This window comes from Chelonia mydas, chromosome 1, assembly GCF_015237465.2.
Source record: "Chelonia mydas isolate rCheMyd1 chromosome 1, rCheMyd1.pri.v2, whole genome shotgun sequence".
NCBI lineage: Eukaryota > Metazoa > Chordata > Testudines > Cheloniidae > Chelonia > Chelonia mydas.
The window spans coordinates 250,102,411-250,128,435 of NC_057849.1; the positions used below are offsets into that span (position 1 = coordinate 250,102,411).

The window sequence follows — 26,025 nt, forward strand, 5'->3', positions numbered from 1 at the left end:
TGCTTGGATTGTGTACAAGTGTAACAAATAAGAATTGCAGCAAATATATATTGAAAATTTTGTAACCGATTAATTTTTCATTAAAGTTTTTTCTTTTTGACTTGCCCTAATAATACACTTGGTCTTTCTCTCACTGCTGCTCTAACTCTGGGATGGTTGATTATTATTAGGTAGTTGGACTGACTGTACAATTTTTTAAAAAATAAGTGAAGAATAATTTTGCATAAAGCCTCATCTTAAATCAAGCTAATCCCTGGGTCTAATCCTCATGTGATAACATTTCTGTTTTCAAATTTGTTCTATTCTTGACGGTTTGTTCTGTGGGGTGGCAGGAAAGACAGCATGGTGATTTCTCCTTTCTCTGTGGTCCTCAGACTTTAATGGCTGCTTTCCTGTTCTAATGAGGCCCTAGTAAGCCTTCCTTGATTACTGCATACTAAGCTAAGTGCCCATCTCCAGAACAAGCGCTTATTTACTATTTGTATTATACAGCAGCACCCAGAACTGTAGGGCCCTACCAAATGCATGGTCCATTTTGGTCAGTTGCACAGTCGTAGGATTTTAAAATTACTCAATTTCATGGTTTCAGATGTTTACACCTGAAATGTCACGGTGTTGTAACTGAGGGTCCTGACCCAAAAGGGGGATCATTGGGAGGGGTCGCAAAGCTGTTGTAAGGGCATTACGGGATTGCTACTCTTGCTTCTGCGCGTCCTTCAGACTTGGGCTCTGAAGGCAGCAGCCATGGAGCTTGCTGCAGGCAGGAGGTACCCGGAGGTGGGTCTGATCTCCCTCCCTCCCTCCCCCAACAGTGGCTGTACAGGAGAAGAGGAAGCTCTGTCTCTCCCCACCCCTGCTGGGACTAGCAGCGGGAGTCTGGTGCATGATAGGAGCCCCCAGCTGGGGTATCCCCAGCCCTACCACTTTTCCCCCCTCCAACAGCTAGATTTCACAGAGGAGATCTGATTTCACGGTCCTTGATGTGTTTTTCATGGCCATGATTTGGGTAGAGCCCTACCCATAAGCCTCAGTCGGGATCAGGGCCCCCTTATATTAGGTCAGCATTTCTCAGACTGGGGGTGCCAACCCAAAAGGGGGTCACAAGACTATTGTGGGGGGAGGGGGGGGAAGGGGGGGAGTTGTGAGAACAGCGACGGCTGGTCGGGCGCCCAGCACTGGTCTGAAAAACCAGCTGTAAAACTGTTAATACCACTAGACATACGCTTGTGACTATTGCCCCACTATAATGAGCCAAAAAAGTGTTTACCTTCCTCATCATTCTTGTTGTCTTCAGATTCTCCAAATGGGTTTGTGCGCCTGAAAAATATTTTTAAGAAAATCTAATCACACACGTGTGCTCAGAGCAGCAGATCAGCCGTATTGGTTTGAATGACCATACACAAATGTTGTAAAGGGAATAGCCCTTTCCTCGCAAACCGTTTGGTCAAATATGTCGAACGTTAGCTGGCTGTACCTGCCACCTCTGTTTTGATCCAGGAATTCAGTTGCAGGAAGTACCATGTCAAACTGAATCGGTGTTCCAGGTGCAATTAACTCTGTGCAGTTGGGTTTGGTGGACAGTTCTTTAGGGATGATCTTGTCACTCTCCATCTCCATATTCTTCACATTCTGGCTACAATGAAAATGGAGAAAGGTTTTGAATGAAAATGTCATGTCATAATGTTGGAAGGAAGGCAGGTTTACACCAAATCTCAGTGTTCATTGCCCCACAATAAGCAAACTGCAATATTAAAACGTCACTGAGGCTACGAACTGAATCTCTCTTCCTCTTCATAAATAAAATCACTTACTAATGAGAAGAAATATTGCTACATTCGAAAGGAAGGGCAACAAATTCCAAATGAGCTGCAGTGCCTGCTCTTGGTTACACATTACCACAGTGAATGATGTGCGCACCACTGCCCTCTACTGGTTATAATCAGCACTGTGCAAGTGTATCAGCTCAAATAGTAGAGACCTGTGTTTATTGAGCAGAGAGGATCTGAGCTGCCTATCTGTGAAGTCCCGAATGGCAAGGGAATGGACATAATGACAACCACCAAAGTTCCTAGATGGTCACAGGTCTGGTACAATACTCAGGAGCAAACTGTGTGTTTTATGTAACATTCGTCCCTGTTCTTCCTCCCAAAGTTCCTCAGAGTGTGAAACTGCTTTTGAATTTCCTGCAACTGTAGAAATCTCCTACCAATATTTCTGCCTATTTATTTGGATAGCAGAATCTTGATTAGTTTCAATCCTGCAAGATTTTCTGTTTGTACACAATAACGCAGAGCTGACTCTCTGCAACCCAACTAATATTTTTCCTCCATGTAACAATATTCAGTGTAGGTATTTTCCCTGGTTATTCATTATTAAATCATCCAGGGTATCATAAAACCCTGACCAAAGTAAAATTCCCACCTCCTGAGTGAAATGGGAAAGCAAGCACGCAGTGTAGTTGTAGCCGTGTCGGTCCCAGGATATGAGAGAGACAAGGTGAGTGAGGTAATAGCTTTTATTGGACCAACTTCTGTTGGTGAGAGAGACAAGCTTTCGAGCCACAGATATTCCTTACCCACCTTCTCTTTCTCATTTGACTGGCACTCCCTATGGCTTGTGGGAGCCTATGAGGTCCCTAAGGAATCACAGTAAAATGGGAAGGACTAGTTTTTAGCTGGAGGTCAGTATGGAGTGAGAAAAGATGAAACCTTTGAAGGGTTAGAGATTAGCTATGCACAAGCCAGTAAGAAATACATATGCTGTAAAAAAAAAATCCAGGCAGGACTGTCTACAAAACTCATACAGAAGTTTTCACCTGCTAAAGTTTGATAGAGACACTCTACTCTAATTTGCTCTACTTTATTTAGTGCTCTGCTTTTAGGGTCATGCATTCAGAGCATGAATATAGTCAGTCTCTGGAGCTGGCTTTGGACCCCAGTCACAGAGACTGAGGAGTTCTTGCTGGTCAGGCTGGATTTCTCAAGAAAAGAGGGGAGAAAAGTTAAATGGAAAACATTTGTTTTTTAAATCCAGGAGCACACAGCTTCATTATTAACCTCTACTTGGGGATAGAGGGTTTAACAACTGACTTGAATGAGTGAAGGAGATCAGACCAGGCGAAGACTGCTCCTTGTGCTAGTTTCAGAGTACAGACAGGAATAGGGCAAGGCAGTCTACATCAAAAACCTTATTTTTAATTTGCATAGTGACCGCACTCGGGGCCCCCAATGAGCAATCAGGACCCCATTGTGCTGGGCACTATACAAGCCTATAACAAAATGGTCCCTGGCCCGAAGAGTTTACAATCTAAGTACTGTGTGTGCTTCATAAAAAATGAATAGGAGAAATCCCCCCTGTATGTTAAAACTGGAAGTGGCTGGGGCCTTGATCCTGCAAGCTGGACTGCATGCAGCAGAGCCCTGAACTCAGATGGGATCCCATTGCCTTCACTGGGATTCCACACAGGCACAGGGGTCTGCTGGGATGGACAGAGTTGCAGGGTCAGGGCTTCCCACATCTCTCTTGCCCTGTAAGCAGAGTCTGACTGACTGCACAACAGCGAAAATCACTCCTACAGAAAAGCGAAAGCATTACCTGGGACGCAAACTTTCATGTTTTTTTCCGAAGCTTGTGATGGGGGTCACTGCCTGAAGCGCCGTTTGATTTAACTTGATTGCAACAGCCTACAAAACAAAAAGACATTTCACCCTTCCAGAAATGCTACGGGTCCTGGAAAGAACAGATGAAAACAAACAAGCTCTCACCTCTGGATTGTCAGTGAGATAGATCTGCCTAGAGATGTTGTTGATTGCACATATCCACTGTAAGGAGAAAAGAAACTGAACACTCTAAACTGTTTAGTGGATAAGAAAGTAAAAACGTTAACCAGGGAAATATTTTACCTCCTCATATTCTTTTTTACTTTCTGCTTGAAGGGTTATCCCCCTAAAACACAAATACATTAGATTCATGTTTTTCTTGGTATCATTGTTATATTACATGCACTCACTCTCCCTGCACACAGAGACAGTTTCAAGGGGGGGGGGAAGACTCAATAATCTCATAAGTTCATCTTTAACTACTGTGATTCCATATACTAGATAAGGCTGTAAGAAAATCACAAGCCTTGATTTCGCTGGGGAAACCGCAACTTTTAAACACACACAACTTCCTATAGTTGCCGTGAATTTGAGTGGGGTTGCGACCCCGAGTGCCAGGCTGCAATACCACTCACTCAGCTTTGCGAGCTGCTGCGCAGGGTGGCAATGCCACTCAAACCTGGCCCAGCTGCACTTCTGTCATGCTGGCTTTGAGAGCAAGGCGGGACACATGGTGTCCCTTCTGTGCTGCTGCCCTGTTCGAGAAGGCAGGCTGCATAGCTTGGCAGAAGGTGCTGCAGCTTATATGGGGGTAATTTGTTTTGTAGTACTTGAACTGATCGCACTGAAACCACAGCTTTAACAAGCCACGACTGCAGCTTTCGCACCAAAAAAATCATGACTCTGTTACAGCCTTAATCACAGGGTGTACTGGACTCCCGGCTCTGCACTCGTGATAATGATACTCACAAGTACTTCAGCTAATGAAGCCTTAACAGCCCTCTGAGATAGGTAAGTCGGTATTATTCACCTTTTGCACACAGAGAACTAAGCTATCATAAATCTACAGAGGCAGCCAGTGTCAGAGCTGGCATTATTCTGGAATACCTGACTCCACAGTCCTACACTCAGGCTACTAAATTGTGCCTCTGAGTGTGCAGCCAGCAACCCCAGTTGTGTGAATACCCTATACCTAAATGACACAACATTCATCCTTCATGCAACGTGGGCACTTGATTTTAAATGTGCAAAAATACTCTTTCCTGTAGGTCAGCGTTATGACGGCAATCCAGCTCAGTTAAAATGGCTGTCACTAGGGAACTGTTAACACAATGATTAGGCATTCTGAAACCCCGTCTGGTACACCAGACATAATCGGTTGTTCTCTAACAGAAAACTTATGACCCATACGATTTTCCTGTAGGAGTGGTGATCTGAAAGCAATATCGTCGGTCTTCACAGTCCACTGCCATTACAGAGCAGTTATCCAGGTCCTGAATCAGTCCTCCAGCTACTGCTCCCCTAGGCTGGCACATCAGGTTTCCACCTTGAGTGAAGAAATAGAGTCTGTCCCAGGTTGTAGTCACCAGGCCTGTTTTACTATAGGGAACACACAGTATTAAGACCAGTTAGCACAGTATTTCTAGTTAGAAATAACGCCCAATTCAATTCCTGGATCAGAAGCCCTCCCTATGCCCAAACTCTGAGCAAGTCCTGCTGCAGATGCAGGGCTGATCCTTATTTTCAAACAAGGATCTTTGTAACTTGTAAACTAAATTTCAACAAAACGTGTCAAAGACACCCATCCACAATGGAGACACATCCCCAGGGCAAGCTGAAGGTTTAAGGAGCAGTTGGTTTTGAGTGATCCAAGTTTAAAATGAACAATCATGTGCAATACTTCCTGCTGCGAACAGCAGAAGGTTTAGGGAGAACAACTGAGATGAGGCTGCATGGAATTTTATTGTACTCTATAAAAAAAAAAGATACAGTAGAACCTCAGCGTTATGAATACTTTGGGAATGGAGGTTGTTCATAACTCTGAACAAAATGTTATGGTGGTTCTTTGAAAAGTTGACAACTGAATATTGACTTAATAGCTTTGAAACTTTACTCTGCAGAAGTAAAATGCTGCTTTTAACCATCTTAATTTAAATGAAACAAGCACAGAAACATTTTCCTTACCATGTCAAATTTTTTTTTTTTTCACTTAACACAGTATTGTATTTGCCCGGGTTTTTGTTTTTGTTTTTTAGTGTCTGCTGCTGCCTGATTGCAAACATCCAGTTCCAAATGAGGTGTGTGGTTGACTGGTCAGTTCATAACTCTGGTTTTCATAACGCTGAGGTTCTACTGTACTTTTGAGTGATCAGGAGCAGCAGAAATTTCAGCACACATGGCTATACATTTTCAAAAGTTACACTTCTACTAGTAGAATCTTATATTGAAAGTACATCCTTCTATGGAGCCATTTACACAATGCTGTAATCCATCTCTTACACTGCTGTTAAACTGTAACATTTGTAATCCAGTTAACTATCAAAAACTGTTCAAATTAAATGCAAACTGACATTTAAGTTATTTCAAAGACACAATAATCAGGCCCCATCCACCTCTGCTGCTCTTCTATATACATAACTCCTGCTGAAGTCAATGGGAGGTTTAGTAAAAGGAACTCTCCAGGATTGAGCTCTAGTATGGGATATGCTCAACGCTATGGACCTGGTTTCTCTGTACAACTCTTGTCGGTGTAAAGGGAAATTTGTGGAAATACAAAATCTAACTCCTCCTTGTAAGCAGTATTGCATTTTCATTAGCCCATAAAAGAGGGAACATCCTGATCCCAGTCTCAGAGACTCCAACGAGCTGCAGAGCTCAAACCAACATGACGTTTTATTTTTAGACACTCAAATGCATGAATTCAGGCCTTGTAGGTGAATTCAGCTAGAGGGAAAACCAATTAGTCACAAAAGGGAAGACTTTCACAAGCCCCTAAAATGTCTTAGGCTCCTAAATCCCATTTTCTAAGGTGATTTAGGAACTGAAAGGTAACATTTTCAAAAGTGCCTAAATGATGTAGGAGTCTTAATTCCACTGACTTTCAATGAGACTTCGCCCTGAAATCACTTAGGCGCTTCTGAAAATTTTACTCAAAGAATCTTCATGGTAGAGATAATGCAGAAATCAGTCGCCAGTCACAGACAAACAAGGTGGACTATCCTTCTTACTTTCTAAGATTAAGGTAGCCAGCCTTCTGAATAAGGTTTCTGTTGATTGCTGGTGAGGTGACATCAGAATCTGGGGTGTAAACAGACTCATTAACTGAAAGTAAGTCCTGCTGGGATACTCTCATGGCGTCAGCTTCAGCATCCAACTCTCCCTGTATGCTGGAAAAAATCAAAGCCATTTTACTGTCAGTCAGTTAACCCAGGGACACATCTAACGTGTATCTAATCCTGCAAGAACAAAAATATTTATGTTAAATACATTGTATACTACTGTGGCACAGCTGGATTAAATGCACAAAAGGTGTTTACACGCTGTTCGCTGCTGGTTTGGAGTAGTGGAAAGAGAAAGTGGATTTTTACATGGATTTAATAGGAAAAATAGTTATAAGAATACACATGAAAGGATCTCTATGAGCACTTGGTCAATGAATACAGAAAGGAAGGAAGGAATGGAGAGAGCGATGGCGATTAAGGAATTGCTCCCAGTAAATTAATCTGGGATTACAGAAACAAGATCCACCTGCTAGGGACACACTGATCGCTTGTGTAACACTTGTGTATCTGAAGAAGTGGTGTTTTACCCACAAAAGCTTATGCCCTAATAAATCTGATGCAGTCTTTAAGGTGCCACCAGACTCCTTGTTGTTTTGGTACAGGTAAGGCTGTGTTTTTAATTTGGTAGCGACAGTATCGCCAAGTTCTTCACTTGGTGTTTGTCCTGAAATTCTGGTGTCTAAGGACAAGTGTGCTTGGCAGCTAGTTTACTGTAGGCATGCTGTACAAACACATTTACTGTATTTCTACAAAAACAGCATTTACTGTGAATGTATTTCAAACAGTACTATGTTTTTTCTTGGAATGACTACTGTTTGCACCAAGGATGGCTGTTTTCTTCCCCGAACGTTATAAAGGAGAGTGACATGGAGAGAGGAGATATGAAACTGACCAAAAAGCATGAAACGATGGCAGATTATTTTCTGTTTGTCACAGCGGTGCCAAAGGAACAGCCAAAAAAGGGGCCCCATTGTGGTAGGCATTGCACAAGCACAGCATAGGACATGGTCTGTGTCCCCAACTGGTTACAATCTAAATAGACATGACAGGCACAGGGGGGCGGCGAAGGGGGTGGAATACACAAGCAGAGTGAGCAATGTGATAGCGGGAAACAGCATGTTAGTCCCATTATTTTGGGGGCAGGGGGTGAGTGAGCCGTTTAGTTAGAAGGGGATAAGCTACGTGGACAAAAAGGGAAGGGGCTGAGGGGGACAGGGCAGGACTGTGGAGTGAAGCCAAAGTGAAGAAACTGTGAGGGATGTGAAATGCTAACCATTAACAGTGAAAATCAGGCTATGTTGGTTTGTTTGCTTGTTTGAGACACAAACAAAGCTTCAAGCAGCCAAACAGCGCATTGTACACATCGTACTGATTGAAGCTGAGCAAACGGATGCAGTCATTAATACTAAATCAGTATGTTTCTCATAATGTTCCTGCTGGGCTTTATAATAATGTGTCTTGGCTTTCGCGGAACTGGTTTGTTTTTTTCTGAGAACTGCGTGATTAACTGGAGTTCCTATCACTGAACCACTGATTAGTTGATCAGAGCCTTTCGACAGCATGCCACCCACTTTCAGAAATGTTCTGGTGGCAGCTGTAAGGATACAGAAAAGCAGCAGAGTCCTCCATCAGTCACACAGGCCTGGACTCAATGGGCCAGATTTTTCACAAGGACCACTACTGAGTTGACTTCCATGATTTACGCACCTGAGTGTTATTCCACGTGAGTATGGTTTGCAGAATCTAACCCAATCGGAAGTTGCCACAACTGTCTTATTTACAGAGGTCTTAGAAGAGCAATCCAAGGAATTGTTACTTAAGGAAACAAGTGATTTGGGGCTAAAACTTAGGTTCTCTTTTTTAGTAGGGGCTCACAAAACCTCTTGTGAATAGACTTTTTAAAATCACTGTAAACAGGAGGGGCAGAATGGGTTCAAACATTCCCCTGCTTATCGAAAACCCTAATCCCGCCATATTAGTTAGTGCAAGAAAACCAGAAAGTGACACAGACTAAACAGAAGTCTGATCATTCTAGATTCATATTAAAGAAATGGAAAAAGGGAATTTAGCAGCATAAATCTTGAGAAGTATATCGGATTTTAAAAATTCTTTCCATTGCGACTCTATTACTGGAAACATGAATAAGATTTTTTTTTTTTTAATTTCTATTTTCCTCTTGACAGTGTCCCTTCCAGTGCAGTGAAATCAAGTCTTTCACTTCTGTAACAAGTTTAAAATAATAAAATCTTCCACATCGATATGATTTAGAAAGCACGGTTAGAATTAAACAAGCAGAACCCAAATCCATCTTCATGTCCCTGTGTAACTCCCATTGTGGTGAATGGTAACTGCAAAAGGATCTCAAAGTACAGAATTCAACCTGGAGAAATAAAAATGCATGGATGCAACAACAGACACACTTACAGTGCTGAACAAACATGGATCCACAGTCTCACTATTATGCATTTTCAGCTTTGGAGTAAATTCACATTAACTGATGCTGCCTGTACTAATGTGAAAAGAGAGCTAAGAGGTCTGTGTCAATAAATGCTAGCAGACTACCTCTATACCTTCTTTTTAGTCCTAATGCTTGAGCCAATCAGAAGGCAACATTTTGACGGGTTTCTGTGACCTGAGGAACCAATCAGACGTGCTATTAGACTAAAAGTCCTGCCTCTGCAATGCCTCCATTAGAAGCTCATATTTGGCCAGACATCCCTCCTGCCCAAAGAGCCATTCTGGGCTCAGTCAGGAAGTGATTGTGGGTCTGCATGCCCTTGTGTGGTGCTGGCTATTTTAAAAAAGCCTTAAAGACTGACAGAGTAAGTTTGATGATATGCTTCCCCGGTTATACAAATGGTGGTTAGCTAAAAGTGAGACAACATGGGCTCGATCCCCAGGTGACCTACAACAGCATTCGGCTCACCTGGGGAGAAGGGGAACAAGGTGACTTTACACCACCTTCCTGCACCCTCTGGTTCCTGATCCTGCAGTCTGCCAGCCCTATTCCACTGAGAATTCTCCTAGTACAGGCTATTCCTCAGAGGCAGCAGCTGGGGCTGACGTTCTAACCACAGTGTCATTCTAAAATAATGGACAAGGAAGCTCACTGTTTTTAGAATAGGAAAGAAGGAAGCAGTTTGTATTAAGAAAAAGGTATAATATGGAGCACTATTAATAACATTCAGGGCCAAAACAGTCCCTATTTAAGCCAGTCTTCTACGAAAAATGAAAGAAGAGGATCCATTATAATAGGGTTGGTTGCTAAAATGGGACTTTCAATCCTTTGTGGCCTTCTGATGTTTTGGTAGCTGTTGCTGGGAAAGTGGGAATCTGTAAACACCCAGCGGCCTTCTGATCTGCTGAGGCCCTCAAATGGAAAAAGGAGGTATAGCTATACCTGACCTATGCCGTTGTTACTCTGATTGTCCTAACAAGAAAAGAGGTGAGAGCAGCTTCTACAGCTAATAGAATTATGAACCTGGGATTACAGAGCAGTGTCCCAATACTTGTGTCATTTCACTCCCCCAAGAGCGAGACTCCGGCTAGATGGAATGAAGGAAAAGTTCTTCCCTTTTTCAGCTACGGAAAGCGGTTTTCAAAACACAGGCTGAAGATATTAGACCGGATAGTCAGCCTTCTGGATCTGGGTAGGTACCTTGCAAGGACAATATGCTAGAAGACATTCCCCTCCTTTCAGAAAAACTATAACAGCACGAAACATCAGATTTTTCCTACTCACTTTTCCAAGCCCTCCAGGAGTCACTGACTGCACCCAACAGATGGCAAGGAGAGGCAAGAGAAGGAGGTATTGAATAGTTCTGTCACTTAGCTTACAAAAAGAAAATCATCTGGACCTGCACATATAATTTATGCTTATTGGAATGTTTGGACTTCTGCTGGCTGGGATTCCCCTCACAGCTTGCGTGTGAAACTCTGAATGTGTCAGGCAGCAGCAGCTCCTTTAATGCTTCAAAGGCATAACAAATACCCAAAGTAACCCTACAGCGCACATGAAATATGGCACCCATAGAGCTGGCGACTGCCTACCTGAGCCAGACAGCAAGCTGCTTCAACTGCATTTGGGGCCAGTTCTTCCATTACTGAGACCACAACCCTACAGACTTGATCTGCTGCTTGGGAGACTAAACTTTATAGCTCCTGTAGTTGTTGCTGTTCTTTTGGGGTCATAGCAGTGATAGTAACCTGGATGGAGAACATTGCATTTTAGTCCAGGTTAGGCAGGATCTGAGTGACTAAAGGCATATTCATTCTTACGTAGTGTTATAGCTCTGCTTTCCAATGGCTCATTTCCAGGAGTTCCCAACTTTGAAAAGCCGTGCCGCCCCAACCCCCAGAAAAATAAAACCAGCTGTGTTCCCTTCAGTCCTACAATGTGAGGTTAAAGGCTGAGCGATAGATTTGAATTTTAATTAAGTTAGATTGTATTTTAAAATGTGTCAGCTTTTTAGTGTAAGGAACGACAGTCAATATTGGATACAAGATGCTTGAAAACATTATTTAAATTACATTTAAACAGGAAACAGAACATTACTTTCTATGTTTAGAACAGTGTTGCTTAGTGATTTTTTTTTAACAGTAGTGATTGAGGCAACATTGATATTTTTCTTCTAACAAAACATCTCTCCTATATGGAGTTTCTGCGGGTCCTCAGGCTGAGCTTCCTTTCAGTGGGGCTCCTGGGGCTTGTCTCCGCCCTACCTGCAGGGTGGGTTGGGAGAGAAAGGCTGGCATCTCCTCAGTCCACCCACTTGTGGCACCAAAAATATGGATCACTCAGAGGATGTAGGATGATTCCTTCCTTTTTTTTTTTTTGATCACTCAAATAGTTAACAGTGTTGCTATTTAAAAGTATCACCGTTTGCATGTTGGCAACACATTGAGATGAACAGTACCATTCATGCCTCTTCAAGGTATTGTTTCATACTCTCTGCACACTCAGGCAGTCACCACTGCACTGGTTACACTTGGGTCGCATTCTCAAGCTTCTACTCACAATCACACCCAGCTAGAGCCTTTTTTTTTTTTTTTTAAATGAAAGCTGAGACTCTGGAGCACAAGTGAGAGTCCCATCTGCCTATCTGCTTCCAGCTAGTCCTTTGTGCTTTCTCACTGGAGTGTCCACTGGCCTTTGGGAAACCCGGGCTTACTCTGTAACACGTTTCTATGGTTTTAACTAGAGTGTGAAAAGTGCCCTGAATAAACAAATCTACTGTATATAGACAAAACATTCTGGCATCTCATAAACAGAAGGCACATGCTATTGCTGGGGAGCTTAAAAAATGAACTTTAGTCTATGAACGATTTGAAGCATATGGGGGGCATCTTTGTAAGGACTGTTTAATGTGGAAAGGATAGAAGTAAGTCAAAGTAGGAAAAAGGTATATAAAATAAGGAACAGTTTAGTGAAAGCCAGTCATGTGCTTTTATATGCCTTTCGAACAGTCCAGAAACAAGAAGGGTGCTCACTGGAAGTTAGAAGGCAGCAAAATTGAAGCTGAAAAAGAAAATACTTTTGTGCAAACTGTAAAGAGAACTCACTGTTGCAGGATTTTATTCAAGAGAATGGCCTAGTGAAACTGAAAAATAATTAGACACTTCTATGAACAAGAATGGCAGCTGCAGTTGCACGACTGTGGATAAAACTATGACTATCAACTTATGCCCTGAAGCATGAGGATTGATTGCCAGCTGGGATCAGGAACAAATTTTCCAATCTTGAGATAGTATAAAACAGTTGGGCAAGTGCATTGTAGGGGGTTTATTCCTTCCTCTGAACCAGCTGGCATTAGACATTTTCACATTCAAGATACCAGAGTACATGAAATACTAGTCAATTCTGGTACGGTAACTCCTTTCTAGTACATATTCCAGGTTATTTATGACCTTTGCTCTCACATGAATTTATATTAGAAGGCCACCACGCCCAGAAGAGGCAGGGATTTGGATATGCTTTTGTTAAAAAAAAAAATGGAACCGTTATTTGCTCTTTACAATCTAATGTCCCACCTAACAGCCTGTTTAGTGCTTTCTCTAATCTGTCCCAGTTAGATTGTAAGCTTTAAAATGTTTTCAGGACGACTGTCTGTAAGTTTGGATTTCATTGTCAATTTCTGGTCTCATGAGCATTAATTATAAGGAAACCAATTCCATCTCCATTAGAAATCCAAGGAAAAACAAAGGACAAAATTGGGAAAATATTCAGTAAGGGCCTGATCCAAAGCACACTGAACTCAATAGAAAGACACCCACCAATTTCAATGTAGACTCTAAGATAGACAATCCTTGCCCTAGCTTTCTTCTATGGTTGTTCAGTACCCAGCATAATGGAGCCCCGATCCTGAGTTTGGGCACTACCATAATATTAATATTCATTAATACTAAATGGGCTTTACATCAGGTCCTAAACTATTAGAAAACAGAAATCAAACAATACAGATTATATAAAACAATGCTATTAAAATGGTTTGGGGTTTTTTTTGGCTTAGACTACACTTTTCCCCATTTAAAAGTTTTTCAGTGACATCACATACAGGATACCCTTTTCAAACACAGGTGCTCAACTCCCGAATTTCTGTGCTCATGAAGGGAATTAGGTGTTTATTTACCCTCTTTATGCTCCTAAATGCTGATCTGTGTGTCCAAAGATGGGGTTTTGGATGTCCTTATTAAAGGTACCCAGATTTAAAAAATTGGGCTTACGATCTTATTTAATGTACAGCACAGTATTTGGGCTTTATTCCGAAGATCCTCAATTGCCATTGAAAAAAAATCTCTGGCTCTGCTATGCACGTATTCCCTGCAATGCACAGATAGTATATTCCTTTTGTACACACACACACACCCCTCCCTACCCATCTGTTCTTTCACACAGTGAAGTGCAAATGAAATAAAAAAAAAACAAACCAATAAACTCTGTTAGTCTGAGCCCAACCCTGCAGCCGTCTGGTGGAACTCCTCTCCTGAGTAAGGACTGCAGGACTGGGCCCTGTGTGGGGCAAGCCCCCAGCCAGGCACGGCAGGACGTTAGTAATCTTGCTTGAATTTAACACAAATAAATACAGAAAACCAAACTGAAACCTAGGTGTTGTGTTACCTTTGAACCATGTTTGAAACTGGTGATAAAAAGCTGTCCATTCTTTTGGAAAACATCTCTGCTCCCTTCTTAAAAAAGTTAATCTGAAAAATATAATAAGGGTATTCTGGAAATTATCTAAGAAAGGTTTGTCAATCAAATAATGGATGGTGGGGCAGGTGCCTAACATGATCCTGTGGTGACTGATGTCACAGACTGCCATTCAAATCTAAGGCATTATTGAAACACCAACCTCTCCCTTCCTACCTCTTCCCCTCTGCCCCCCCAAACATGAAGGTTAGTGGCCACTGACAGTCAACTTACTAATATTAACGCTATTAACTGGCCTAAAGAACCATGTCGCCCCTCTTCCATCCACCAGATTTGTCAGCATTGTGAAGAACCTAATTATGTGCCAGTCAGGGATGTAAAGATGTGTGATCCATGACCAACGTAGCTGTGGCGGCAAATGCCCCCTACTGTACATGCAGTTATACCAATAAACCTGTGCTTTTACCGGTACAGCTTGTTTCACTTGGGTGGGGGGGGGGGGGTGGTGGGAGGGAGGGGCTGGAACAAGCTCTATCAGTAAAAGCGCAGTTTTGCTAGTATAAGCTGTGTCCATACTAGGAGTGCTTTGCTGGTATAGGATACCCATATAGCAAGACCCCCAAAGTACTCCTAGTGTTGACTTGGCCTGAGATGATCCTCCCTAGCAGCTGTGCTCTTAATCAGCGTAACCAGACGAATGCTATGGAAGAAATGGATAGGGGCAAGGAAAACAAACCCTACCCATTCTGACCGACTACCCTTCCCAAGAAGAGTTCAGTGAGGTTATTTTAGTTAGTGGCTCTTGAGTTAGATGGAAACCTATAAAACACCATTCATGCATTAACTATTGGTTCATATTAGATCCCGTATCTTATCTTACTCCCACCTCCATGCATAGGAAGAAGCAGCTATTGCATATAGTCACTAACAGTTGCTCCTCCCACCAAATTATTTCCAATATGCTAAGCCTCATCCTTACCTTCTCTTTGGAAACATGAAACAGAAGGCACACACATTTTAGCAGATTGATTAATATAGACATCTTACAGTACAAAGACTGATAGGCACTTTACAGCTTCTTATGTATGTATATGAGTTGGCTTCGGGCTGGCCTGGCACTTTGCATTCCCACAGTAACAAGGCATTACCATGTAGGGCATCCAAAGTCCAGGATTCCAGCTTGGCACTTTGTTTCCATATAAGCAGATAAGTGGGAATGCCTTATGTTACTCTGCAGAGATGCCCTAGTGGTTAAAGTAGATTGAAAAAGAAAGGGAAGCACTTGCTGCACCAGCCTGGGAGGGGGAACTGTGAGAAAACACTACTCTCTCTAGACAGGAAGAGGGAGCATCATTTGATTTTAGCTGGTGAAAATCAGTGCAGTCTTCTCCTGCTGTGATTGACACTTGTCCCAAGAGGGAGTAAACTCCCTCTACTGGTGTAAGTGGATAGAGAATTCTTATGTTACATCCCTTTTGCACAGATGGAGATGATTATGCAAAGAACAGGAGAGTGAAGAAACAGACCCACTCGATTTTTGTCCCAAGTGGAAGTATGAAGCATCAGAAATATCATGCAAAGGCCTGTTCTCATGAGATTTCCAACAGTTTTGCAGACTAAAGCAGTGTGGATAAATTGCAAAGGCGGCCCTGAACTACTTGACTTTTATTTGTGTTTTTTGTGGTTTCCCCCTCACTAGATAATACTGCATAGACCAGTGGTCCCCAAACTTTTTACCTCACGACCCCCCCCTTACCTCCGGAGCTGGGGCTGGCAGCAGGGCTGCGGCTCTGGGAGGGATACGGACATGGGTAAGAGGGGCGAGGCCCCAGGTGCGGGGATGGAGGCTGGGGCAGGAGCGGAGCTGGGTGGCACTTCCTGCCCTCCCTGCCACAACATTCCTCCATGCCTCCCTAGGGGCGCATACCCCACAGTTTGGGAACCTCTGGCGTAGACTTATTATTTACACTCAGTAGTTTCAGGTCCTGGTTCTCATTTACATTAAGAACCCTTTACATCATTCTGGAAGTGTAAACGGACCTTAACATAGAGCCCTCAAAGTGCTGTATAAATATTAATCAATTAATCCTCCCAACACTCCTGGGCAGTAGGTTTTTAGTAGTACTGCCACATTTTATGGACTTGGAGACTGAGACAGAGACTTGGCCAAAGCCACACAGCAAATGTGGCTGAGCAAGGAATAGTGTATTGGATTTCCTAGCCTCGTGCTCCACTCACTTGACTACACTCACTCTGCTACTGTCCAACACATGCTCCAGTTCCTGTTCACACGAGACTCCTCATCAGCATGCTGAATCTCTCATGCTGGGAAGTAAACTGTCACACAGGTGAGCTTATAAAAGTACAAAGTGAACAATGACATGGGAGTAAATTTTGTTGTGATGACAGTTTAGTGTCCATACCATTCAGCCTAGAATGTGCTGATTTTGCTTTTGTCTGTGTGTGTGTTTTAAAGTAGTATATTTATGAGTAGCTAAATGTCCAACTATTTGACCATAAATAAAGTACAACTTTGCTTTGCAAAATTTGACTCAATATGCACATCGTTTGAATACAGAGAGGAAATCTACAGGTTCACACAGAAAGAATAAAAATGGCAGCACAACATTTTAACAGGAGACTTTCTGAATAAGGTTTTCCCTATTTTCATATGTCAGCTGCCACAACTCCTTCTATGCCAAAATGTCTTGCATATCCCAGAGACATGTTCCTTTAAGTGACATTTTCCACTATCCTGGCTTTACTGTACATACCTGTCCTTGTGTATATCCTAGCATAGGTTCCATCATTGCAATTCTCTTCCTGTACTGCAGAGCATTCAGGGCACAGTAATACTGTAATGATGAAAGATGCTGCTTCCTCCTTGCATTTGCCACCTCCTTTACTACTTCTGTCTTTAGCTGAATAAAAATGTGTGCAGAACTTTAAAACTGGCAGTCATGCAATGCAGAATCATGTTATGGATATATCCAGATCATTTACTGATTAATTTAATGTCATCATTAAATACTTATTTTTTATTATGGAAAACAATATCTCCATGACAAGATAAAAACAAGCATTAGAAGTAAAACAATTAATTAAATCATTTAATATAGGCTCCTCCTGGCAACATATTTAACTGCCTCTCTAACTTTAATTGATGTATGCAGGGTAGTTATAGCTGTGTTGGTCCCAGGGTATTAAGGAGACAAGGGGGTTGTGGTAATATATTTTATTGGACTGACTTCTGTTGGTCAGAGACAGAAACTTTCGAGGACCTGAAGAAGAGCTCTGTGTGGCTCAAAAGCTTGTCTCTCTCACCAAAAGAAGTTTCACCTTGTCTCTCTTCAAGCATATAAGCAGCTCTCTGAGCTATAAATAGTACAACTACTACATATTTTAAATTGTAAGCATCAGGTTATGACTTCAGTTACATCAGCGTAAGTCTGGAGTAATTTCATTGTAGCCGAGATCAGAACCTGGTCCTATGTGTGTGTAATTCACAGAACTAATAATTCTGGGCACAACTCACAGTCTGCTGTATGTCCAAGCACATACATCCGATACAGGAGCTAAACATTGCATTCTGATCTATGATGCAGATCCCTTAAATGATCTTCTGATCTCTCTAAAAGTGTCAAGTCCCCTACTTGTGCAATCTTACATTCTTTGCACACTTTGTACGGAGTGGGAGGCTTGGGTGTGCAAAGAATGCAGGATCGGTCCCATTGACATCACTTCCATGTGCTGGAGGTGGAATGAGAATCAATATCCAAAGACCTGGCAGGCACACTGAAGAGGAGAATGTAGTCCTTTAAGCACAGCAGATATATGGCATTATTACATCACTTCAGGTACAAACACACTGCATCAATAATCCTCTAGTACAGCATCCTCCCCATAGAAGATTGGTAGACACATGGGTTTTACAGCAGGAGGCCTATAAAAATCTTTGTGGTCATTTTGGATTTCTTCTGTCGTGAAAAAGTCATCCTTACAGTTCCCCTTGCTGCTTTATGGCCTCAAATTCAACAAAACGCTTAAGCACACGTGTGACACAGAGGCTGACTCACAGCCCTAGGTGCCCCAAGAAGCAGCACAACGTGACTTACTTGAAACATGTAAATAGTTCCTTCAAGTTAGGCACATGCTTCAGTACCTTTCTCAACTGAGGCCTAAAAGCTTTGTTGCTGACTCAAAAGTCAATCATTGGGAGTCTTGAGCTACTGTGGATTCGATCCCAAAACCCAGAAGTTTGTACATTTGCTAACGCTGTAGTGAAAAACGAATATGTAGGCAGAGCCGCTGATTAAAAACTTTCTGTACATTAAAAACCAAACTATAAGACTTTTTTTACCTTTTCATTTTCTCTTCTTTTCGGTAATCGGCTATACTTTGCCATGGAGAGATCATGTTCTGGAAACAAGAAACATTTTCAGCATAATGGCATGGGTATACACACAACATGTCTCCGGTGACATAATTAGTGCATGCCATTAGAAACAAACAAAAATATGAAACATACCATTGCTAGCAAGGCCAAAAAGATCCTTTAAAGTGCTTACTTCTGAAATAAAAAAAGTCAACACTTCAGAATGAAGAGAGCACTATATACATTGCTTATTCAAGCAGAATCACAACAAAACTAACTCTCTTTATAGGTACTTGAAGGTCAGTTACCTCCGTCATTTTATTTCTACAAACAGAAATGTGTAATTTATGTTCATGTCTTGAAAATAATAAACGAAGAGCAGCACTTACAAAATATTTGCAATGAGCCTCTGGCATCACCCATGCCCCATTTGTTTCATCCATTTGGGTCTTGTCTTAAATTAAATTATACACACCTCAAGTCAAGCACAAATGAGTTCCCAATCCTAACTGGGCCTTTGGGGGGGTCAACTGCAATATAAGTAATTTCCACCCTCTCTGGGCTCTGCTGTGCTTTACATTACTATTCACTTTACTGATCCACTTCCCTCCTTACTGCAAGGACTACTTCTCTTCCTCCGACGTACCACTTGGTCACATGATGCTCCTCCACTGCTGGTCCCTTGCTGGGACCTCAGGAAAGGAAGCATGGAAGGAAGCACCTGTACATGCAGGTAGGTAAGATTTAGATAAACTTCCTTTACTGTACAAGCTCTGAATATGGAAAAAGATCCCGTATGTACAGGTGTAATTTATACAAGGAACCTGCAGGCCACTTTGTCCATTACCAAAGAGGAGCTGTACTTTGCCTAAAAAAATCTGCTGTTTTGAACAACATATTGCCAGTGCTTAAATGACACACACAAAGCTGTGTACCCACCAGTGACTGCCACAGCATATGAACTAGGGCCCTGATCCTGTAACTGGATCAGATCTAATCAGGCAGACCTTTGTGCCTTTGCAGAGCCACAGTGACATCAATGTAGATGTGATTGCTGGGTTGGGGCCAATATTAAAGATACTGGGCAAAATGTTCTGATTGGGGCGAGGAAAATAAATAAGCTGATTTTCAAAGGTGCTGCTCTCACTGCCCCCTCCCTGGGCACCGTAACTTGCATTAATCTCTTCAGTAAGAATACCCAGTAGGAAACTGTGAAAAGCTTAGAGAGAAATTGCAGGATTTGTGTTTATCATCAAGGTACCATGTGCTCTTGGATGAGCTAGCACAAAACTGTGCTGTAGCTCAAGGCCTCCCTTAGTGTCTGCATCCCTCTAGTGTAAGAGAGTGGGAATTCTGAGGCAGCTTCAAATAAACTGGTACATGGAGGTTTTTATTGCATCAAATATGAAAAATAAGGCTGTAAGTAGAGAATTGCTTGTATTATTATTAGTTAATTTTATCCTACACCAAATTTTCAGTGGGCCACAGATTTCTGTACTGAAAATGCATAGCTGCTCTTGGGAAGCTCTTGGTGGGGAAGCAAGAGATTTTGGCAGCTGGACAGATGATAGATGGGACTTTGGCATCCACAGAATTGGGAGAGAGTTTGGGTTCTTGACACCTCTGGGGCTTTAGATAGTGGCGATGAGAGATATCTCTTGGCCCTCTCCCCGCCTATGAACAAGGGCAGAGGTGATTTGAAATTCTGGGTGCAAATTACACACACACGGCCAGCGGTATGAAGAGAGACAGGAGCTTTCTGAGGCACTGGCCCAAGACTATGGAATGAACTCCTCCAGGAACTAAAGACCATCACAAACCTCACCATCTTCTGCTCCAAGTGCAAGGTGCCTTTTCTTTTACCTTCCCTTCTCTGACACAAATATATAGCATTGTGTGTGAATGTGTTAATTAAAAACAAGACACTCTGCTGTGCATACACGCTTCTCCCCCTGGGAAAAGGATGAGAACAAACATGTGACAGATATTAGTCATGTTGCCTAATGCACTACTGAAAGGCACTCAGATACTATGATGAACACATATAAGAGTAGAATAGAAAAATGTAACCCCTTAGGCTCCAGCCCTGCAAACACTTACATGCGTGTTTAACTGTAAGCGTGTGAGTGGTCTCACTGAAATCAAGTGAGCAAGTTAAGCAGATATGAAAGCATTTGCAGGACAAAGATCTTGGTATTTGGACATTATGTGCCTCTTGTCTGGACACCTACCACAGGCCCATTCATGTCATCATAGTCTTAACTGCTCTATAGTGATGTATGGAAATGAAACGAGCTGAAAATCATCATTTCTCCAAAGCATGTTTTCTTTCACAATTATACTGCAGTTGTTTTCTCTTCCAGTAAAACCAGTTCAAACAAATGTAGGCCCCTAAATGCCTTCTGAGGGGAGCAGAGCCTGGGAACCATTTATTATTATTATTATTGAAAGTTGAGATAAGAGTCAATAAAATCTTATGCTTCTCTTGCATGTGCTGATTAGACTCTCTCTGAACTTGCCCAGCCCCTTGCTTTCAAAATTATTCCAAATATTTGCACTGTTATTTTGCTTTGTGAGCAAGGAATTTCCAATTTTGTGCCATCCTGCCATCTGGATATTTCCATGGGTGGCACAGAGTTAAAAGGGTTGAGTTGCCTAAACAGGAGGAAAACAGGTATGCTTTGTAGTCAGAAAAATCCTGCCCCTGTTTTTCAAACCCAGTTTTCTCACAGTAGGGTTAATACTACCTCTCCTTTCAGATGTTCACAAGCCTGGTGCACCACTGTACTCCGCCAGCTTTATGCAAGTATGACACCGCTGAATTCAATTAAGTCACATTAGTATAAAAATAGACCACACGGTGGAGAATGTGGCCTTGTATTTTAAAATAGGTAGCATGTGTGCTGGACTTCTACAAATTTATGTCTGATCAAAAATGCTCAGTCTAGCAGCAAGTAAGAAAATATCAGATTTTTCTGGCAATTAATACAAAAACAAGTTTCTTAATGACAAATTGATAAACAGTCAACAGCTTACAACCAAATATGTCAGGCATCAAAAGTTATGAGTTGATAGCAATTTGGAATCTAACCAAAACTTACCCGTAAGATCTTTTTCTCGAAATTGTATGATTGGGAGAACCATTGTGTCCGCAAGCTGTTTTGCCAGCTCAGAATGGAGAATGTTAAGCTGAAAGGGAGAGAAAGGATCTAAAATACTGCAGTGTGCACAGAGTACTACAGAGGCAACAGTACTACAGAGTTATCAGCCCGTGAGCCAGATATGCCTGTCTGCAGTGTAGTTGTAGCTGTGTCAGCCCAAGGATCTGAGAGAGACAAGGTGGGTAAACAATATTTAAAACATTTAAAAACAATTTACTTAAATATTTAAAACAATATTTATTATTGTTATTACAACTACATTGCATACAATGGAAGATATTGAATTTAGCCATCTGAAATGGAAGCTCCATAACATGAAGAAAAAGCATCCCCAGAGGCCTCACCTTCTATAACCGTGTGACCACTACATACAACTGCAAATATGCGGAACAGCTCTGCAAACAGACTTCAGAGAAACTGAGGAACCATTTACTGCACTTCACATGCCCCAGAAGGGACCACCTCAAATGAGAAATCATCACAGGCTCCCACACACTGGAGTTTAAAAAAACCAGTAAAGTTACTTGGAAATCATGCAAGAAATCCAAAACAACTATAAAAAAAACTCAGCAACTGATGACAGCCACCCAACAGAACAACAAAAAATGGAACCAACTACAAGTACTCCACAACAACAGAACACACCACTGGGAGAAACCAGGGCACCAGTACCCACCACTTGGACACTACACGACACCCAAACATTAACCATTTATCAAGACTAACCGAAACTGGAGCTGCATTATCTGTGCTCTACGGGACTGAACTTCTGCCCTACCTCAGAACCTGATACCATACTAACAACTGGAGAAGTAGAAGAATTCTTTCACCAGAATGATGACACCACTCACAACTACCATGTCTCCACAACAGAAGTTGGTCCAATAAAAGGTATTACCTCATCCATCTTGTCTCTCCAGGTGTATTTAAAGGATTTGTGTTTACATTTCTCTTGGGATTTAAAAATTTCTCAGGGAACTAGTTATTGGGCCAAATAATGCCAGGCGTGGTGGTCGTATGATATTTCTGATCCCAGATGGAGGGAATACCTCAGAAAGACTAGGTGTCATTAATTAATAAATAAATAAATAATAATAATAATTTTGGCTAGAAACCTGGTTACCTGGGGTATTAAAAACCCATCAAAAACAAACAAATAAGTACTGAGCTAATTTGGGTTGACTCAAATACTGTTTGGTTTTAAGCATTTTCCTCTGGAAACTGAAGGCATAGCACTACTGAATATAATGCAAAATCAGTTGCCACTGAAGTCAGTGGAAAGTCTGCCACTGACTGTGCTAGGAACTGGATCAGATCTGTAGTCATCAACAGTTTTAACAGCTTCAAAAAAAACTGACAGTGGTAAATCTCCAACAGTTCCCCAGTACCGCACAAATTAGTCCTGCTCAAGGAGAGGCTTTGAAGCGAAAAGTTTACTACCATGCTATTTACTGGGTAAATGCTGGTTTCTCACTTGGGCTGCACCTGGCACAGTATGCCCACCTTGCACAAACAAAAAGAAAAACTTCCTTGAACATTAACTCAGTTCATTTAGTCTCAGTTTTCAAATTAAATTGTAAAAAAAAGTGTTGTTCTTTATACTTTTAAAATTCACATTTTATCAATATTTTCTTATTTATTTGGATTGATTTTTCCCCCTTTTTGGGGCGGGGGAGGGAAATGGATTAAGGTCAGTATTTAAAAAAAAAAAAAAAAAGAGCAGCAGCAGCAGCGAGTTAGACTTCTAAAAGCCACATTTAGGCACCTCCTGATTTCAATAAGTGCTGAGCTCCTATTGGGGTCAATGGATTCTACACTCTTGATTTATGCAGCCCTCTCTATTGAAGTCAATGGGAGTTTTGCCTGAATACGGACTGCAAGATCAGGCAGAGAGTGATTTAATCGCTGATAAAATGAACACTGATTCTATAAAATATGTCTTTCCCCCACTGTCATTTGGAGTGAAGGGGGAAGGGAAACTGACTCCCAATGAAACTCAACAATGGTTGGGCAGCAGGTGTGCTACAACCACCCTTGGTCATATGGTTCATAATCATACTCTGATCACTGTTACCTTGTGTTTCCCATCAGTCTGTTGTACTTACCTGTTGTCTCCATCTTATACTTAAGGGCTTGTCTACACGGCAAGATTTTTCAGTTTAACTTTAGTTTTCTCGGCACAAACTGCTTTGCACCCACACACAAAATTTCTTTTTTTGATTCACTCAGTAGCTGTCTATATTTAACCCTTATTGTAAAAACTTTCCCATGTAGACAAACTCTTAGACTATCAGCTCTTAGAGGCAGGGACTGTCTTTTTGTTCTGTGTTTGTACAATGCCTAGCACAGTGGGGCTATGATGTGTGACAAACCGCTAGGCTGCTACTACAATAAAAATTAAAAACTCATTGTCATCTTCTTTAATGCATGGAACGGGGTGTAGGGATGGTCTATGGAGGAGATAAGTAGAACCATTCAATAATCAGCGCAAGTCCCGGAGCAGTGATCCAGGGAAAAGCCACATAGGTAGGAAGGAGTGTCACAGTGTGTTACAGCTGCTACCACAGCCCACACACCATAGCAGTGGCCACAGCTTCTGCACCTGAGTTCAGTGGGTTGGGTGAGAGGGTACTATGCTCTCCAATCCCCAAAGCTTGTTTACTCAAGATGTGCATGGTTAATAAGGATGTCAGCCTAAATGCTTAATTTAATCCTTGCCTGATCCTTTTAAAGGATTCAAAGAGCATTTCAGTTCCTTCACACTTGAGCCTTTGATTAGATTTCGTTAGTAATTAGCCTCTATTAACCACGTTCTTTGTTAATGCTCCACACAACAGAGTCAGGACCATTTCCCACTGCTAGAGCTTCTCTTTCCTTTCATTTGTGAATACATTTCAATTTACACAATAGGAACCATTACAAATAAAGGACCCTATTCATAAATGTTTTACTCTCATGGCAAGTCTCTCTTCCCTCTTCGTCCCTCCCTCCCCCCGGCATTTCTGTAGGTGTCTCTTTAAAATCCAGGCCAGAATGTAATCCAGCATATAAAGACAAGTTTTGTGGCATGTTGTTATATATGGATGGGGAGGTCCCTTTTTCCATGTCAATAGCAGCAGGGAGAGAGCATCAGACTGGGCTCAGCTAGGATGCCCATAATCATGCTGGGGCTTGGCAAAAGGTTCCATAGATGAGACCAAAGATGTGATGTTCTATATACTGTCAGGGAGCACTGAGACCCAGGACATTACTTGTCTGGACCCCTGGCATGGTTGCCAGGTAAGGCCAAATTCTTCAAACCTGTTCTTCCTGTCAAGTCTGCAGAGGCAGGGAACCAGACTGGAGGGGTTAAGTAGCTGTAGAGCAGCCATAACTGGGATTCAGTAAACTCCAGGGGCACAGCTGACATGCCTAGCAGGAGGCTGAGGAAAGGAAGGAGTGGGCAACTTAAAAGGAAAAGCCTTGATTCAACAAAATGGATTCCGTACTCATAGCCAGCAAAGAGGAGGGCTTTGTTTGTACCTTGGAAGGGAGAAAACATTGATTTTTGACCTGTTTATACTCCAGTAAGAGGGAGCAATGCTTTGAGTGTGTTCTGAGACAGCCTGTTGTGTGACATTAACCATCAATTTAACCATCAATTAACCATCAATCTTTTAAAGATCACCAGAAGGAAATGGCATGGCAGGAAGCAAGTAAGGGCTAAATTAATCTTTGGGGTAACTTTGATTAAGTCAATGGAGTTACCCCAAGCTAATATTTTAGCTTATTTAATCAAGTTTTGTTATTCTGTCTAAATTAGGCCCCAATACAACCCTTTGCTTTTTTACTTTAATGGCAAGCAGAAGTTAAAAGTAAACAAACAGGTACCAGTGTATTTCTGATTACACAAGCAGAGACCCCGTGGAACCTAGAAGGGACGAGGTAAGACCAAACAAACCACTCCGACAGTAATGTCATACAAGAACCTAGATACTCAGACCACCCGGGAAACACTATTCCATGCCCAGTGAGGCCATATTTAGAAAAACTCCCATTCCTTAGCAGTGACATGTACTGCCTGGAGAGAATAAAAGCACTGTGTACTCAACTCTGTAGCCTGATTTGAACCAACCCTCTTGCCATCAAACTCCTGCTGAATCCTACAGCATAAAATTCTACGTCATCTTGTGGTGACTATTTGAAACTTCATTAACTATTGCTTGTGCGGCTCCTTTCCCTGGAAAATGTGGGTACCGATTGCAGAGTTTAATGCCTAATAGTGTAAAGGCCTTTTCTATCAGAAGAAGGAGACTATAAACTAGCCCAATCCGGTTGATACTTGACCCATTTCAGAATCTCCCGTAATTCCCCTGCCTATTTGGCATAGCCTTGCATTGAGGATGATGCATGAGGGGAGGGGGGAGCCTCAAAGAGATTGAATGGCCCAGATTCACAAAGACCAGGACTTTCAATGGAAGTT

General features: G+C 42.0%; 1 protein-coding gene across 6 annotated transcripts in view; it reads right to left on the reverse strand.

The window, feature by feature from the left end:
• APPL2 (adaptor protein, phosphotyrosine interacting with PH domain and leucine zipper 2) overlaps positions 1-26,025 on the reverse strand; it is a 93,339-nt gene that overhangs the window by 43,927 nt on the left and 23,387 nt on the right. For 4 of the 6 annotated variants that reach the window (XM_043542127.1, XM_043542120.1, XM_043542129.1 and 1 more), the window contains 12 exons: positions 21,504-21,591; positions 18,556-18,597; positions 18,388-18,446; positions 16,802-16,948; positions 13,998-14,080; positions 6,827-6,985; positions 5,010-5,198; positions 3,903-3,945; positions 3,765-3,821; positions 3,595-3,683; positions 1,475-1,645; positions 1,268-1,317 (listed from right to left, as the gene is read on the reverse strand). In XM_043542127.1, the coding sequence (XP_043398062.1) occupies positions 1,268-1,317; positions 1,475-1,645; positions 3,595-3,683; positions 3,765-3,821; positions 3,903-3,945; positions 5,010-5,198; positions 6,827-6,985; positions 13,998-14,080; positions 16,802-16,948; positions 18,388-18,446; positions 18,556-18,597; positions 21,504-21,591 (1,177 nt within the window). The remainder of the gene's footprint in view (positions 1-1,267; positions 1,318-1,474; positions 1,646-3,594; positions 3,684-3,764; positions 3,822-3,902; positions 3,946-5,009; positions 5,199-6,826; positions 6,986-13,997; positions 14,081-16,801; positions 16,949-18,387; positions 18,447-18,555; positions 18,598-21,503; positions 21,592-26,025) is intronic. The other 2 variants (XM_007066132.4, XM_027828423.3) reach the window with 1 other exon arrangement.